Source organism: Chiloscyllium punctatum, chromosome 2 (genome assembly GCF_047496795.1).
Source record: "Chiloscyllium punctatum isolate Juve2018m chromosome 2, sChiPun1.3, whole genome shotgun sequence".
NCBI lineage: Eukaryota > Metazoa > Chordata > Chondrichthyes > Orectolobiformes > Hemiscylliidae > Chiloscyllium > Chiloscyllium punctatum.
In genome coordinates, this window is record NC_092740.1 from 128105931 (window position 1) to 128123621 (window position 17691).

A 17691-nucleotide genomic window follows, 5' to 3' on the forward strand; every position below is an offset into this window, starting at 1 on the left:
TTGGCAGAAGTTAATTTCCATGTTTGACACCAAGAGCAAGCAGACAGTGGTTAGATACAAAGGGTTGGCATTGACAGTTTTACCTTTTTGTAAATCTTCTCCTGAGAGTTGCCTTCACCACTGTGCCCATTTTGCCTAACTGCAGTGTTTCTGGTTTCAGTCGTGGAAGTCATCTAAACAAACATTTAATGTTTAATTTATTTCAAATTACACCTTTATGAGAAATAAATACACATATCAGTAGTTATGTAAAGTTTTATTCATTAGCACATAAAAGAAATGTACACAGTACTTCTTCCCTTGGACAGCAAAGATTCCAAATTATTATTCCCGAAGCTAGATTGCTGAACTGTAGAGACTTGTAGTATTCAATTAAGGCGATAGGGGCCTCAACTGATACCTGAAAAGTTGGCAAGAGCCCAACTCTCTTGGCTCACTGCATTAAAACTCTGCAGCAAAGGGCTATTATGAGATCAAAGGGCCTTAAGGATGAAGGTCCTTGTCAGAGGACAGCAACAACTCTTTAGTGCTCTGCAATGGCCTGGGGTGGGGTGGGGTGGGGGATGGGGGGGGGGGGGGGGGTAGGGTTGAGGGTTGGCAGTGAAGACAGCTCTTAGCAAGCTGTCCCCTGCCTTCCTGCCAGTCTCAGATAGGGTCACATATTTATCACAGGCAGCAGTTAGTTCTGCCCTGACAGTGGTCTGCTTGAACCTCTCTTTACATCTAGGAAGATAGGAGTATTTGTGAAGCAAGCTGCTCAGTCTAACCACAAAAACGTTGGAAAACGTCAGGCTTGAAATGAATTAATTAGGAGCTTCTAAACAATCAGACAGGCCAAAAGGAAATTACGTATTAAAAACGTTATTCCACTTGAAAAGAGGAGGAGAAATTGGTCATCACTGAGCACATTCTCTATTCACAACTTATGAGAAACTCCGGGTATCCACTGGTAGCTGGGACCAAACAACTCAAGTGATCAAAACATTAACAAATGTAAAGTTCAGACTTGAACATTGATTCAGACTCCTAATGAAGAAGCACAGTTCTCAACCAGACATTTTAAATCTCTGGTGAGATAACATCCAGATTATCTATGGATTGAAGGATAAATATAGGCCAGGCTATTAGGGAGAACACTTCAAGAGATGCCCTTCTTCAAAGGCTGTGCTTTGGGACCTTGTATAGTTATCTGAGCTGGTAAAGGGGAAAATGGAGTCCCGACGTTTAACTTCCTACCAATAGCGCCAACAGTACAGCATTCAGTTAGTATCACACTGGAGCGCCAGCCTGAATAACATACTGAGAATAATTTAAATATGCATTTCCAAATATGCATTAATCACACGTATTCACAAATCACAAATGGTATTTGAGGCAGAGGAGGACATCATTTTAAAATTAAAAGGAAAATTGATAAGCTTTTGAAAAAGGACAGATAGAAGTCGACTAAACAGCTAGCACAGCGAAGAGGTGGTGGACTGAACTGCATTCTCTTGAGCTGTAATTGCTATCATTCTGTGATCTGCATGCTTCACTTTGAGATTTGTACTTTGTTTGAGATACATACCCTATGCTACAGAACAATTAAGAGTGTTATAATCTTTTCATGATCCCTGATATTCAACACCATTCCTGGCTTAAAGTAGAAGTGTTCAAAAATGCACATTATAAATGGGCACAAATAGGTACCAGTCCAGACTAACTGCACAAAAGTGGGGACTTGGTACACCTTTTGTTCAACAAGATGGTTTGTCCCTTTACATTTATTTAGTAAATGGAAGTGATAACTTTTTATTCTAAACATTTTAGAAATTTCCTTTTGAGAAACCAACCTCTTATCTGCAACGTGGGGGCAAGAGAACAAGCCCTGGAGGGGAAACCCAGTATGTAGTGTCAGCAGGGCCGTGGCTGAACTTTTAACTTTATTTTTTTACTTTTTAACCTAAGATGTTCTACCTAGGTACCTTGTGCCCCTGGCACTGGGCATTGCGACTTTATACACTCTAACTGTATTCCTGTATCTCTGTTCTCGAGTACAAGGAGACAACAAAATATAATTCTAATTATAAAAAGTTTGAAATCTTGAAGTTGTGTTTTTTGATTTGGCAAGTATGTACCAAACAGTCCCCTCTAAAGCAATCCAATTTTGTCCACTATCAGTGTGGCAGCTTTCCAAGAGTCTCATCTAATACAAATGCTTAAATTAATATTTCTGATGGGAAAAATTTGGAAAATGCATGCAGACATTAAACTTTTTAAACTGCATTCCCAATACATATTTGCTTGGCTCCAGACGCCAGAATAGAAATGTCATTCATTTGTTACCTTTATTGACAATAGGGTTCAAGTCATCTGAAGCTGTTCATGATGGGCTCCTTCATTGACAGAGTATGTAGTTCTTGCACATGCTGATGAAAATGAAGCATATATGAGAATTGTCACAAGATCTATACAATAGTTATGTACATTTCTATAGTATTTTCAATGCACTTCACAGGAACAAATTATAGTATGCTATCGACTTATGCAAGGAAATATTAGGGCTGGTGACCGAAAGGTTGGTCAAAGATGTAAGTTTTAATGGAAGAGAAAAGTAGAGAGAATTAAGATAGGAATTTCACTGTCCAGGCAGCTGAAGGCAAAGCCACCAATTATAGTGGGGGGGGGGGGGGGGGGGGACTGCACAGGAGACCAGAACTGGAGGACTACAGACATCTCAGGGGATTACGAAATTGAAGGATGTTATAGGAATTGAGGGGGATGAAGCCATGGAGGGATCTGAAAACACAAGATAATTTTTAAAAATGCAAGTTACTAGTCTTGGAGCCAATATCAACCACAGAACAGAACCAATGATGGCTAAACAGAACTTGGAGTGTTGGGACTCAGGAAAAAAGGGTTTTTAATAAGCTCAGTTTTATGAAAGGCAGAAGATGGGTGGTCAGACAGAAGAATAGCGGAACTAGAAAAGGTCAATCTGGAGGTAACAAAAGCATTGGTTCTACACAGCAAGTAGTTATCACTCTACAAAAAGCTCCTGCAGGTGAATTTATTTTCACCAGCATTTAATATTTACGATTCCCTCCTCCTCAGCATTTCTGAGCTAAAAGGTAGAAGAATTAAGAGAGAACTTGGGTCACATCTGAAAATGTCAGGAAAAGTAGCAAGCTTTGAAATAGATTTGAAAAGGGAAATGGTTGAAAAGCAAATAGTTGAAAGGCAATGAAATGTCAGCAGTCAATATCAAAGTAGGGTAACAGCACGCTGCCCATCTGAAGGGTCTCCAATATTTTTACAAAATTCAAGGATACAGAATTGTACAACATTTACTCCAGTCCAAGCAGGACCATTTGACTGAATGAGAAGCAGAACAAATGACTAATTCTTCGCTGGTTCCAAATTTTGCAGTGTTGCTAAAGCAATTATTGTTCTTTTAACATTTAAAAATAATTTAAAAAAATACAATGAGCAGCTACCAGTATGCACCAGAGCAGAAATTGCTTAGAATTTGTATGGTAAATAATGTCTAAAGTAGAATTTTTAGTAATCTTTCATTGGAAACATTACATTTACAATGTGACGGCAAGAAACTTACAAGTATTCAACTGCCCTAAGTTGAATGCTGAGGAATTATGAGAGAGAAAGATCTTCATCCCTGAGACCTCTACTTTATGAGATTTTGCCTGGTCATGTACATTACTATAAAAGCTTGGCTATCTGGAAAATGTGTTGTCACAAGTTGCGTCAATGACCTTTGAGGAGAATGTTTTTATTATGCAATGGCTGTTACGACCTGCCTCTAAGGTACTGCCCGAAAGGGAGGCAGAATCACATTTAATTCTGACTTTCAAAACAAAGGATTGAATAAATATTGAAGGGAGGGGAAAACTGTGAAGTTCCATATCAAGACAGAATCAGTGGCAGTGACAGGGGTGGTGGGATGTCCGACTAATTGGATTGCTCTTTCAGAGAGCCAGTTTAGGCACAGTAGGCCAATAGACTCTTCACGTGTTCTGACAGATCTATAAATTCATCCTTTCCAGAGGGCTGCTTTCTACTGAAATCAATGTACTTGGTTAGGATGCAAGTAGAATGCAAGTCATTGCATTCTGACCAGAAATTGATATCTGTATTCCAGCCTGAAAGAAAGAACTACAGCAAAACGTCAGGCAGTATGCTTTTGGCAAGGTGCCATCAGATACCTTAAAACATAATGATCGATATTTAAAATCATTCCAAATAACTTTACAGATTATGAAAGCACACGTTTTTGTAACTAAACTATTTGTTACAAACTCTGCTAAAATAAAACATGTATTGCTGATTTTGTTCCTGTTTATTTTCAACAAGGATGTTATTTGTCCTCAACTCCTTTGCTGCCTAAAGACTAGAATCTGGAACACGAGGTTCATTTGAACTCAGCTGTTTAACTATAGCAACAAGGATTTCTGTGGCTAATATAATACCCTCATATACGGTACTACACATTTTATCTCACATTATTAGTTCTCTGGGAGTAACAATTAATTTTCAGGAGAACACAAATCCCATTTGCTGAAGCAATTAAATTGTAACAAGACATCAGGCTAAACAAGGGGAGTAAGAATAAGTTTGCTTTCATAGAGAGGAAATGCAAGCCTTACCATTGAAGTGAAATGAAAGGCCATCTGACTGCAAAGTACAACTCATGACCCTCAGGGAATAAAATGTGACATGACTGCTCTCCAAAAGGCAAATGTGAACAAGTGCAGAAATATAGATTTGTGCTAAAATGTTATGCTGCAGAATTCATATAAAACCCACTACAAATGTGCATCTTTTAGATGAAACTTCCATTCTTTGAATTACACAGAAATAGGAGGCGGCCATTTGGCCCTTTGAACCTGATTTGCCATTCAACCTGACCACGGCTGATCATTCAACACAGTGCCCTGTCCCTGCTTTCTCCCCGTACTCTTTCAACCCTTCAACCTTATGAAATATACCTAAATCCTTCTTGAAAATGAGATATTTTTTGGGCTTAAACACTTTCTGTGACAAAGAATGTCACAGGCTCTCCACACTCTGGGTGTATTAATTCCTCACCTCTAATCGAAATATCCAGTTCTGTAACCTTAGACTGTGACCCCTGGTTCTGGACTCCCCATTCATCAGAAACATCTTAATTATGGCAAACAAAACATTATATGCTTGAAAACAAAGTATCTGAAGGGAAGAAAGAATCTGAGATTTGAGAATGTATCGTCCTACTTAGGAAAGTATTTGAAGAAAACCTGACTTCAAAATTAGATTGTGATGCCACGTTGAACTGTCAAATTACCTGCACTGTTCACCAAATCAAAGCTGTAATCCAGTTTCAAGTGTTCAATACAAAGTTTTTTTTTGAGTATTCAGTTGTACTGTAGGTTGTCGTGTTCTGCAAAGTTTCATTTCGCATTAAAATAATTTCTCTAAAACACTAAGCACCTGTTGTCAAATAACCAATCACATTTAGCTATGGAGAACAAATTGAATGATTTATAGTTCTCAGGCAATACAAGAGGTACCTTTTGATTAAGATGCCAAAGTTCTTCAAACAATATATGGCAAAAAAAAGTACAAAGGTGACTTGATACACACACAGAAATCATTAACAAGTTTCCAAATGAGCAATACAAACCAAAGGGTGACTTCACAAGGAATAGTTAAATTTAGTGTACACTGAAGAAATACAAAATCGCTTGAACAAGTTGTTCAGTCCTGCTTAGTTCTTAAAACGGTGTCTTTTATCTATCACACTCCAACCGCAAATATTTTGTCTGTTGATTTTAAGTAAGGACAAAATAATGCCAAGGCTCTTTCCATGCTTGATGTGTAACAGGAATAACTAGTTCAATAAAATTCTCTGCCCAAGATAACCTTAAAGTGATGCTTTCCGCAACATCTTAATTACATAATATATGTCTCCTTCCATACATGACACTGTATAAGGGACACAAGGTTCCCCTTACTGTCCAGTCCAGTTGAATTGAATTAGCTTGCGAGAGAGCTGTATTTTCCTATAAATTTCCTGCCCCGCCCATTCTCCCTCAGTGGCAAGAGGCAACTGCTTTCAGGAAGTTTGACTCAAAGGCAATGCTTGCATCCAAGTCAGGATGACAATGTGACAAGGAGAATACCTTTGGGAGATGACACTACCCCTAGGACAATGATACTCATGTCCTCCCCTGCAGTAGTGTTCATGAGGTTGGGAGATGTTAAAGTTACTGAACTGCGTCCAGAAGACCACACTGTGGAGATGGTTTGTTAGTGATGGATGGGGTGGGCAAAGGGCTCAGTGCAGAGTGCTCATTAAATAAACTGCTTTGCCTTGGATGCTGAAAAGCTTCTTCACTGTTATGGCCAGTTGTGTATTCCATCAAATTCTTGACTTCAGTCTCATGTACAGTGAAGAGGCATTTAGTGGGTCAGGGGTATTAAGCATTCAATTGAGTAGCCAACTTCTGACCTGCTCGTACAGCCACTTATTAGTATGGCTAGTCCAATTAAGTTTCTGGTCAATGGTGTGCTCCAGAAGGTTGACAGTCATGCTTTTGAAAAAGTTGATGAGAACAAATGTTCTCTACCAATTGTCAACTGAATCTTGGTATTTCCAGGTCCTGCTATAAAAATGCAGCTATTAAATGTTTGCATCCTGCACTTTCAAAAGAAAAGCTTTGAACAAGGAATGGGTGGTGCTGTTGTTAGAATACAAAGAAAAAATTGACCTTAAGTTGACGATTCAGCCCTTTAGATCCTGTTCTACCAGCCGTGAAAACCATGATCTCCTACCTGAACTTTATCTTCCCATATATCCCATAGCTCTCAATTCCCTCCAAATCTACCAATCTGTCTTGAATATCTTCAATTGAGCATCCACAGACTTCTAAGGAAGGCAATTCGAAAGATTCACAACTTTTTAAGGGAAGAAATTTCTTTCACCTCAGTCTTAAAAAGGCCAATCATTTGTTTCTAGACTGTGACTGTGCTCCAGACCCTCCATGAAAATGTTAAGCATCACTGAGAGGATTTACCAAATCGATCTCAAGACAAGGAGGGCTAATCTGCATTCAAAACACAGTCACAATAATTCATCAGGTAGTTATGAATAGCATTTTTTGAATGGAAATGGCCTATCAAAGTCAACTTAACAAATGTCAATTTCCAAAAGTAGCATATTATAAACACTCCTTTGTATTGCTCAGTGCAATAATCTGATATGAGCTATACTGAAATAAACAAATGGGGGAATTGTTACAAAAAAAACTAATACATTTTAAATTGTTTGACCTCATAGTATTGCAAAATTCACCGCAAATTTAATACTTTTAGGAGTGTCATCGCTGTTACAATGTCACCCAGAATTTGACTGGGCTAAATTCAGTGGTTCTGGTTACTCAGATCTGAATAACTTATGTATACTTGGGTGGACTGAATCTACTGATACACACCACAATCCCAGTAATAACAATAGAACTATCTTGCACCTTCATGCAGATTTCTCAAGTCTTTCTAAGATATAGACCAAAAGATGAAGCCATTTCACTACATCACATCTAAAGATGATCAATCTCATCAAATTCACCTACAGCTGCATCCATGACTCTCATACCAGGTAATGATACGTGCCACTGGTTTACTCTCAGCTGTTATGGCACGCTAGCCAACATATAATAAATTGTCTCAGTTCCTAAAATAAAGTTTGTTAAAGCAATCCCTTACCATTCAAATCCCAATGTGACTGGCTCACAAACAAACTCTTATTTCAATATAAATCATAATATTCAGCATCACTGACATTTCATGATCATTACTGCAGGAAGCGTTTCAACGAACAGCAAAAACATTTCCTACTGACGAGACTGACAATCACTCTTTTCTCCACCCCTCAGACAGGCATTTATCTATGAAGCAAATAGTCCCACCTCATTCGATCCAGTCCCCAATTACACAGCGACAGTACCAATATGACTAATGCCTCCTTATGCTCTTACAGTGCAACCCACTCAAAGAACTGGAGCCACATGACAAAATGGGGGGAGGTAAAAGAAAACCACTGATGTTCTCAACTCAATAGCTGCTTCTGTAGGTGGTTTGACTAGATTACTAATGTTAAAAATGTGAATTAATACCACCAGAGTGAATTAGAAAGCTTAATACTACATATTGCTTTATTGGGATATGCTATATAAGTACCATTGGACTACTGTTCATCAGTTGCTACACTGTGTTTGTGACAAAGTGAGAAATTGCTTGTACATTTGAAATTGGCAATTAGGAGTATATTACAAAAGGTTCAGTGCAAGTATTAATAGTGTAAAACAAAAAGAAAAGCACCAGGGATTCTGGAATTTGTATGCAGGAACAGAGAATGTTGGAAATACTTAGTAGGTCCAGCTACTCCAGCAGAGTAGCTCTCTCCACTCTCTTATGTGGAGAGAGAAGCAAAGTTAATGTTTTAGGTTGAGGTCCAATACAAGATCACTGAAATACTGTTTCTCCTTCTCCACAGACACAGGCAGATGAGAGGACTTTCAACATTTTCTGTTCTTATTACAAATGGCTAAGAATAACAGCTTGCACTTATGTAGAGTAATCATTCCCCAAAGCATTTGAAAGGAGCATCAGTCACAATGTTGCACTATATCACATAAGTCAGCATTACAGCAGATGTTTGAAAGCTTGGTCAAAAGATAGGTTTTGTCAGTGGCCTACTCAACGTGGTGATTCAGAGCTAGAATGTGGATTTATTGATCAAATAGAAGAACTACAGGTAAACTGGTCAACCCATGCTGAGCCTGGAAGATGCACAAACTGTCCTCCAAGAATGCACTGAAACTGTAGCATGAGGAAATTACAGAAAGAATCGTGTGGAAACATACCAGCTCAAGATGAGTAAGCGTCAGGAGTGGTTCTTGGAAATACAATTTCACCCCCACCCAAAAAGAAAGTTGGTGATGAGAACCTAGCACTAATGAAAAGGAGATGAGTCATAGATCCAAAGACAAAATAGGAAACACAAAGCAAAGAGTGATCAATTCACATCTTAATAGATAGTATTCTGTACCAATTGTAAGTGCTTGTATTACCCATTTGCTTGAATAAACTATAACTTAGTCTTGTATTAATCTGCATGAACAATTGTTATTTGGAATAGCACAAACACAGAAAGAGATAAGCAGTAGTTTAGGGAGGGAGTTCCTGATCTTAGTGCCCAAGCAGCTGAAGGCAAGACACCATTGATGTGTTGACTAGAAGAATTGCAGATAATTCGAGAGGTTTGTATAAGGTTACAGAGATAACAAGATGCAAGTCATGGAAGGATTCATACAAAAGGATGTGACTTTTAATGGAGAGGTATTGTCAAACTAGGAACCATTGAGAGCACAAGATGGGCAAATAGAAATTGGTGTAAAATGGTACTTGGGCAGAGTTTTGTGAGAATGAACAAGAGGATTTTCCCAGAGCTTACAGGCTACATTCAAAGTGCTTAACTCAATATTTGACCTGGTGGTTATCTTTCCAAGTTATCAAAGAACTGCCTCTCAGAAATTCTCCTCTCTGATGTGTAGCAATTTAGGAATGGTTTGCAAACTTCACAGAAACAGATTAAACAGAAAACAACCTTTGAAGTGGAAAAGAACATTTATTGATCATTCAACAATAAAAAAATTTCATTAAATATCAGTGCAAATTGCCTTCAGGTGAAAACTCATGTATTCTGTGTGTTGGTGCGAAATGAAAGCTGACAGTGTGTGTAAAATAGGCCATTCAACCAAGTGGTCTAGGTTGGTGTTTATATTCGTAGAAGTCTTCTCTCGACCAACTTTACCTCGCGCCACTGGCCTTACCTTCAATTACTTCCTCCTTTGTGCGCTTATTCAGATTGCCCATAAATGTATGCCAAATACTATACATTACAGTTTTCACCCGTACCATTCTGTGATAGTGAGTTCCACATTCTCAACACTGCCAAGTTGATATTTCTCCTGAAATTCACTAACCTGCTTTCTCTCTAAAAGAAGTGAAAAGTGATCAAGATCTTATTTTATGAAAAGAGAGATGAGCCCTAGATTGTTCAGTATTGCAGTCACGACAAACAAATCCAAAATTCTTTTAGAAATATTAAGGGTTTTTAAGCAATAGCTGGGAAATGTAGCGTAGTAATTGTAACGAGGTCAGCCAGGGTGGACCTCAGAATATGGGTACCTTGATTGGACCAGTTCCTGGCCCAATCGAGGAGCCCTGGCTGACAGATATAAACCGGAGTGTCAGAGGTTCTGTTCACTGAGAGATGGCTCTCAGGGAGCCAGACCAGTGTCAAGTATGATACACATGTAAATAAACAGTGAGTTGGTGATGGGATACTGGCCTCTGGAGCCCATTTCCTGCAGGAAAATACCTTTATGTTAAAAAAAAGCCAGACATTTTCAAGCAAAAAGTAATGACATTTGACCAAATACCATGCAAACATTATTTCTCATTTCTTGTGAAATATACAAAATCATAATCCTTGAAACACCAACAAAAACTTGCTCATATAACCGCATGTCCAATATTTACATTCTTGTCCTTCTTTTAAGCAAGATGGTTGACAGTAAAGCAACATGTTACAGATTTTGCCGATTGCCTCACCTCTCATGTTTACAACAGCTGCATTGGTACAGTGCCTTAAACCCAGTGAAGCACCTCAAAAGGATGGTTTTAGTGACTAAAACGGAAGAATCCAATCAAAGAAAAAGGTGCTGCCATGTAATAACTGTCCAGTGGTGCCTGTTGTCATAAAGTCATGTGAAACATACTTGTATAAACCATGGATTGTAGAAAAGCCCGAGAGATGTCAACAGTGGTTCAAGTAGGTAAGCAATCTGTCTTTAAATCAGATAGTTGACCATTTTGGATCCATGCCGCACTCCAGGAACTTGGATACAGATCTGGGCTGACACTCCAGTATCAGTCTTGAGGAAGAGCTCCAGTATCAGAGGGTGCCATTCTTTAGTTGGCAAATTAAATCAAGGGTCATCTAGCTTAAGTAGACATGAAAGATCCAGTGGCCACTAACATACACAACCAACGTATCCATCAATGTCACACAAACAGATAATAAACTGCAATATTTGATCTTTATCACTCATTGCTGTTTGAGTGTTTAATTGTTCTTCATAAAGTCGTACATTACAACTGTGATAGTGCTTCAAAATGTACTGTGACACTTTATTGAATCTCCTGTGTTGCATCATAGGAGTCATCTTTTTCTACTAAGGTGACTGCCATTGTAATCTTGATCGCCTTTAGTCAACTCCTCTGGTTGCATGGGACTCATGTTGAACAAGGCACGTGGAATATCAACACATGTGATACTCTGCCTGTCGGAGCCATCCTAACGGGATTCAAATTTCACTGGATGGGAGACTTCGGCTTCTGTAAAGGAATGAAACCATTTGAGCTTATTGCACAATCCCATGGTATAGGAGATGGCCTTTAGTCCATCGTATTGTGGCTCTGAAACAGCCTTCCAAGTAGCCCACTCGTCTGCTCCTTGCTCCATCAGAGTCATACAGAACCTTCTATCCAACCAGTCCATGCCAACAATAATCCCAAACTGAACTACCTGCACTTGTCCCATACTCCTCCAAACCTTTCTTACTCATGTGCTTATCCAAATGTCTTTTAAATCTTATAAACTTCATCCCATTATCTAATTCCTTTATGAAAATATTCCATTGCCCTTTCAGGCAGCACATTCCAGATCATTACAATTTGTTAAAATTCTCATTTTCTTCTCTTAGTGAAAGAGATTTTATTGAAAGCCATTTTTTTGGATTCAGATACTACAGTAACAACTTTGAGCACAATGATAACTACGACTATGTGTCATTGACTTGTAACTCCATAACTAATCTAGTTTTTTTAATATAAAAACATGTAATATGAGCATTTCTCATAAAAAACAAAACGTACTGTGAGACGGCATACTTTATAATAAAATGAACTGTTTTATTTGTAAATTGAATCTAGGAACTGTTTCAAATGCCACAGTTTACATTTAAACTGGTGTGGAAAAGGATAGAAATCTTAAGATAGCCAAACTAGTCTAAAAGAAAATAATGGGGCAAGAGATTCATTGTGACTCTAACAAGGCCTCAGGCAAAACTTGACAGCCCAGTTATTTATCTCCTGGTACATAGTGCATTTCATGACTCAACGACATCCCAAAGTACTGTGTAACCAATGACATACTTTTAAAGTGTGGTCACTGCTACAATGAAGCAAGTTGAACATAGCAAGTTCCTAAAAAGTGTGTTGTGATAAATAACTAGTTCATCTGTTTTAGTGATGCTGATTAAGAGTTAAGTTTTTAAAAAGGACACTAAGATAAAGACTATGTTTAAAAATACAGCCATGAGATCCTTTACATCAACTGGAAGGGAAGACAGAGCCTCAGTTTTAAATCTTATCTAAAGACGCACCTCTGACAGTGCAGCACTCCCTCAACATCAGAGAGGATCAGCCTTGTGTTTGACTGCGAAGTATTGGAATTGGACTTGAACCCACAACTTTCTGTCTCAGCGGCAAGAGTGCCAACAACTGTCATGGCTGAGAATCAACAATACACATGAGAATTTATTTGAAAACAAATTATATAAGTTTTTGATTATTAAGCAGGACAATTTAATGGTTTACTACAGATATCGACTTTGGTCATCAACCACACGCTTGCAGTAGTAACAAAGGTGAACAGTCTAACACATGCTGAAAGAATTTAGCAAGATTCTATTGTTCTTCATAGCGACATTGCAGATTGGTGAAGGCTGTTGTTGGAATAATAATGCACAGTAGGAGGCCATTTAGTCATTGCATTCCTGCTGCCTCTTTGAAAGAATTAATCAATTTGTCTCACTCCCCTGCTCTTTCCCCATGACCCACAAATCTTATCCCTCAAAATGATTTATCCAATTCCCAATTTAAAGTTACTTTTGAATCCGTTTCAATCCAAAGCATCAGGTAGCATAATCAAGATGGTAAAACTTGCCACATACAATAAATTCTAATCTCCTCACTTGCTCTTATGTCAAATACCTCAAAATCCTTGGCCCCTTGTTGCGATTCTCCTCACTTACCAAGTGAAAAACCTTCCTCACCCTGTGAAACCCTATCAAGTGAGATATGTTCTTGTGAGCAAAACATCTTGGATAAGGTAGGTAGACATTAGTTTGTTCCTGTAGACTTTCTTTTGTAAATCACATAAGCTGCTATAGAAAATAAAAGAGTTCATATCACATTATAAATGTAAGCACCTTGGAAAGTATAGAGCATTAGAAGGAATTGGTTGCATATCCACAGATACCTGAAGGACAGGTAGACAAGGTGGTGGAGAAGGAATATCAGCTGAGACATAGAACGCAAAGGCAGAGAAGTTACTCTGGAACTGTAGAAAATGCTGGTGATCCCACAATCGGCATACTGAGTTCAGTTACAAAATCATAGAGAAGTACAGTGCGGAAACAGACCCTTTGGGCCAACTCATCCATGGTGACCAGATATCCTAACTTAATCTAGTCTCACTTGCCAGCACTTGGCCCATATCCTTCTAAATCCTTCCTATTCATATCCCCATCCAGATGCCTTTTGGTTGCTGCAATTGTACCGCCTCCACCACTTCCTCTGGCAACTCATTCCATAAATGCACCATCCGGTGTGTGAAAAAGTTGCCCCTTAAGTCCCTTTTATATCTTTCCGCTCTCACCCTAAACCTATGCCCTGTAGTTCTGGACTTTCCCACCCCACAGAAAAGGACCTCATCTGTTTATCCTATCCATGCCTCTCATGATTTTATAAACGTCTACAAGGTCACCCCAAATCTTCTGACACTCCAGGGAAAACAGCCCCAGACTATTCAGCCGCTCCCAAAGCTCAAATCCTCCAACCCTGGCAACATCCTTGTAAATCTTTTCTGAATCCTTTCAAGTTTCACCATTTCCTTCCCATAGGAAATTCTGGTCATTTTATAGGAAAGATGTTTTTACACTAGTTAAGGTGCAGAGGAGACTTACCAGAATGCTGCCTGGGCTGGAGGTTTGTCTACGAAAGTTAAGAAGTGGATTTGCTTGGGTTGTTTTCCTTGGATCAATGAAGATTGGAAAGAACTTAGGTTATGGAGTGACATAAATAGGACAGTTAGGAAAGCACTTTTGTCCCCCATCAGTAAAGGGGTTTAAAACCAGGGGACATAAACTTAAAGTAAGAGATAGAAGGCAAAGAGTAGAGTTGAAGAGAAATATTTTTCCCATCCAGAGTGTGGAGGAAGTCTGAGATTCACAGCCTAAAAAGGGTAGTGGAGTCAAAAACTTTTATAACTTATTAGTGGTATTTAGATATTCACTTGCATTGTTTAGCTTCCAACGTTATGGTCCAAGTGCTGGAACACAGGATGAGTCTAGTCAGAATGTAGCTGAAAATGTGTTGCTGGAAAAGCGCAGCAGGTCAGGCAGCATCCAAGGAACAGGAGAATCTACGTTTCGGGCATCAGCCCTTCTTCAGGAAAATGTAGTCAGAACGTAGTTGACCAGCATGGACACAATAGGCTGAATGGCCTGCTCCTGTGTTGTAAACATCTAGAATCTATAATAATGCCACACAATAGGGACTAGTGAAAGAGGCAGCAAGTGAATGGGGATGTGATTGGGAGGGAAGGAGACAGACAGAATGACAAACAGGGAGAGATAGAAAGTGACAGACAGCAAAACCAGAAAAGAAAAAGGATTGACATTCACATCACCTGGAAATGATGACTACTGAGGTCTAATTTAGTGATTTATGAAACATTTACTGGTCTATAAATTCTTTGTTGTTTTTGTACTGAATGCCTTTATTTATAAAGCTAAGAATCCCATACATTTAATTGATTTTGCCTTAACCTCTGGCCCATGCCAGTTCCTGGAAATATTATGGAAATTTAGACCTTTCCAAGTTGAATTAGTGGAAAGAAGCCAACAAAACCCACAACCACCTGATGAAGGAGCAGTGCTCCGAAAGTTTGTGCTTCCAAATAAACCTGTTGGACTATAACCTGGTGTTGTGTGATTTTCAACAAATATAAATGTTTTCAGAAAATGCTAGGAAGCTTCCAGGATTATTTCCAGGGGAAGGGAAGAGGAGGAATTAAAGAGCCCCATGTGGAAAACCAGTGCATCCCTTAGAGATGAAAGCAAGCTATTGATTGGTGAAGGAAAATGTAATTAAAATAGAACATTGTCACAATGACGTAAAAATAGCAACCCTGCTGCTGCCTTTCAAGAAATGTCGCCCTACAACATCTTGCGCATGTGCAAACAGATAAACAGAGTACTTGTGCTGCTGTCATCTCAAACAAAACGATCAAATCTACAAGGGAGAATTAATGTAACTTCAATAAAATACTGGGATGATTGTATACTGATCTCAGCCCATCTGTAAGACTGTAGCTTTTGTCAAGGAATGGAGAAAGTATTTTTAAAATTTTCACATCAGGTATTTGAAACCCAAAAGACAGATGTTGATTGGGCTGAGAAGTGACAAGTAACATTTAGCTCACACAAGTGTCAGGCAATGACCATCTAAGAGACAATCCATCACTGAATCCTCCACTATCAACATCCTGGGGAGGTTACCATTGGCCAGAAACTGAATTGGATGAGCAATGGCACAAGTGACAAGTGTGGGTGGAATACTTTCCACGAGCTGAAATGAATGCACTCCAGAAAAACTTATAGGCTACTTTGTCCTGGATGGTGTCAAGCTGCTTGTGACAGGCACCATATCCACAAACATTCATTCCCTTCACCTCTGACCCAGTAGGAATGCACATCAGCTACAAAAGGTACTACAGAAATTCTTCAGAAAAAAAAAGGCCTTAGACAGCACCTTCCTAAAACACAACCATTTCCACCAAAAAGTACAAGAGCAGGAGATATAAGGTACACCAATTCTGAAAGTTTCCCTCCAAGCCACTGTCCATCCTGACTTGGAAATATATTGCTTTTCTTCAGTCCTGATGTGCCAAAATGCTGAAATTCACTGCCTAATAGCATTGTGAGTCTACTTACAGCAAATGGATTGCAGCAATTGAAAAACACAGCTCACCATCAACTCTTAAGGGCCATCAGAGACATGCAGTAAATGCTAGTCATGGCAGTGACCACCACATCTCAGGAGTAAATTTTCAACAAGATTAATTGTGACTTGACTATATTTCCCTCCTACCTTTACAAACCTTGCCCTATGCCCTTTAAACTCGAAATGATGTTTCTCAGTTGACAGAGATATAGGTGAGAACATGTAATTAAATGTGTAAACTAGATGTTGAGCAGACTGCTCAGAAATGCAGGCAACAATTGCTTACTGGCAGCCCTGCCTTTAGCTGCCAAAGCTGCAAGTTTTGAATTCTCTCCCTAAGCCTCACTTGCTCTTTTCTCCTTTACAATTTTTGCCTTGAAAGCTGACCTTACCGTACTTGCCTCATGCCATTATTTCACTCAAGTTGAATTGTGCACCATAACAATCCTCCATGAAGAATTTGCGACACTTTACTTCATTACCAGGTAGAAATAGTGAGATAATTGCTTCAGAGGTTTCTCCAATGACTGACAAGAAGCTTGAGGTTATTAACTTTTTCTAGGTGCATACCTGGAGATTAACATGTGATCTCCCAGTGTAAACTATTCCATGCCTATGCTCCCAGTGGTCTATTCCCAGGTGTACTATTTTCCCCCACAGTTAACCAGAAAGGGATCTTTCTTGTTTTTTTTATTGTACCTAATCAGATTCATCTCTTTGGCAATCCTTCCCTGCCTCCTGCATCATAACTACCGTAATGCATGAAAGTACTGAAAGAAAAGTAAATAAAAATCAAACTTTGCTTCATGCCTCCCCTCAAATCATTCTTCAGTTCCCCACACCCCCCTATTCTCAACAGTACCCTGAAGTTTAAACTTCAATTCCTGCAGACTCCAGGGCAACCTTAGGAGAGCTGAAAACTCAAATGCTTCATGAACAATAATTGTGCATTCTGTTGCTCAACATGTAAACTAGTTATATCAATTAAAGAGGCCCCACTGTTCTTGATTTTCAATTTGATAGGAATGTTTTTACTAAAGATTAAAAAACAAAAAAAAAGGAAGCATGTTAGACAGCAAAATAATGAAGTAGAAATAAGGTATTCAAGTATTTTTTAAAAATCCTTAATTGATTTGCAGAAAACAAGCAGACTCAAAAAAACAAAAATTTGGTTTTTATGTAGCTATACTATCACTCTGTCCATGAATTTTCAAGTTGAGAGTGTGGTGCTGGAAATTTCAAAGCTGATGTTATCTTCACTCCATCTTTATTTAGTCACAGGCCCAGTTAGTTACTCCAAATCTCTGACTCCACTGAACAGTTATCAATTCTTCAGAATTGCTCTCGAGTTTTAAGAAATTCTGGGTTTAGTTTCGTCAGCATCACAGACAAATATCGATATTCTTCCAGCAATAACTAGCACAGCCCATGTCAAACCAGGTATTATTTGTTTGGGTATTAGTCCCTGATGAAAGCTTCAATGGAAATAACCTAAAGCAGCTCTTGAATATTTCATGTGATTGGGCAGGGAATGTGTCTTTGGACAGCTCTTTCCTCTGTAGGATTGTTCTTGTTCTT

The 17691-nt window shown here is 38.8% G+C and overlaps 1 protein-coding gene across 5 annotated transcripts in view; it reads right to left on the reverse strand.

The window, feature by feature from the left end:
* LOC140489230 (phosphatidylinositol 4-phosphate 5-kinase type-1 beta-like) overlaps window positions 1-17691 on the reverse strand; it is a 160123-nt gene that overhangs the window by 61073 nt on the left and 81359 nt on the right. For 4 of the 5 annotated variants that reach the window (XM_072588565.1, XM_072588575.1, XM_072588547.1 and 1 more), the window contains exons 2-3: window positions 2326-2408; window positions 84-173 (exon numbers count right to left, since the gene is read on the reverse strand). In XM_072588565.1, coding sequence (XP_072444666.1) covers window positions 84-173 — 90 coding nt within the window. In that variant the 5' untranslated portion in view covers window positions 2326-2408. Of the gene's footprint in view, window positions 1-83; window positions 174-2325; window positions 2409-7740; window positions 7830-17691 lie in introns of those variants that run through there. The other variant, XM_072588585.1, reaches the window with a different exon arrangement.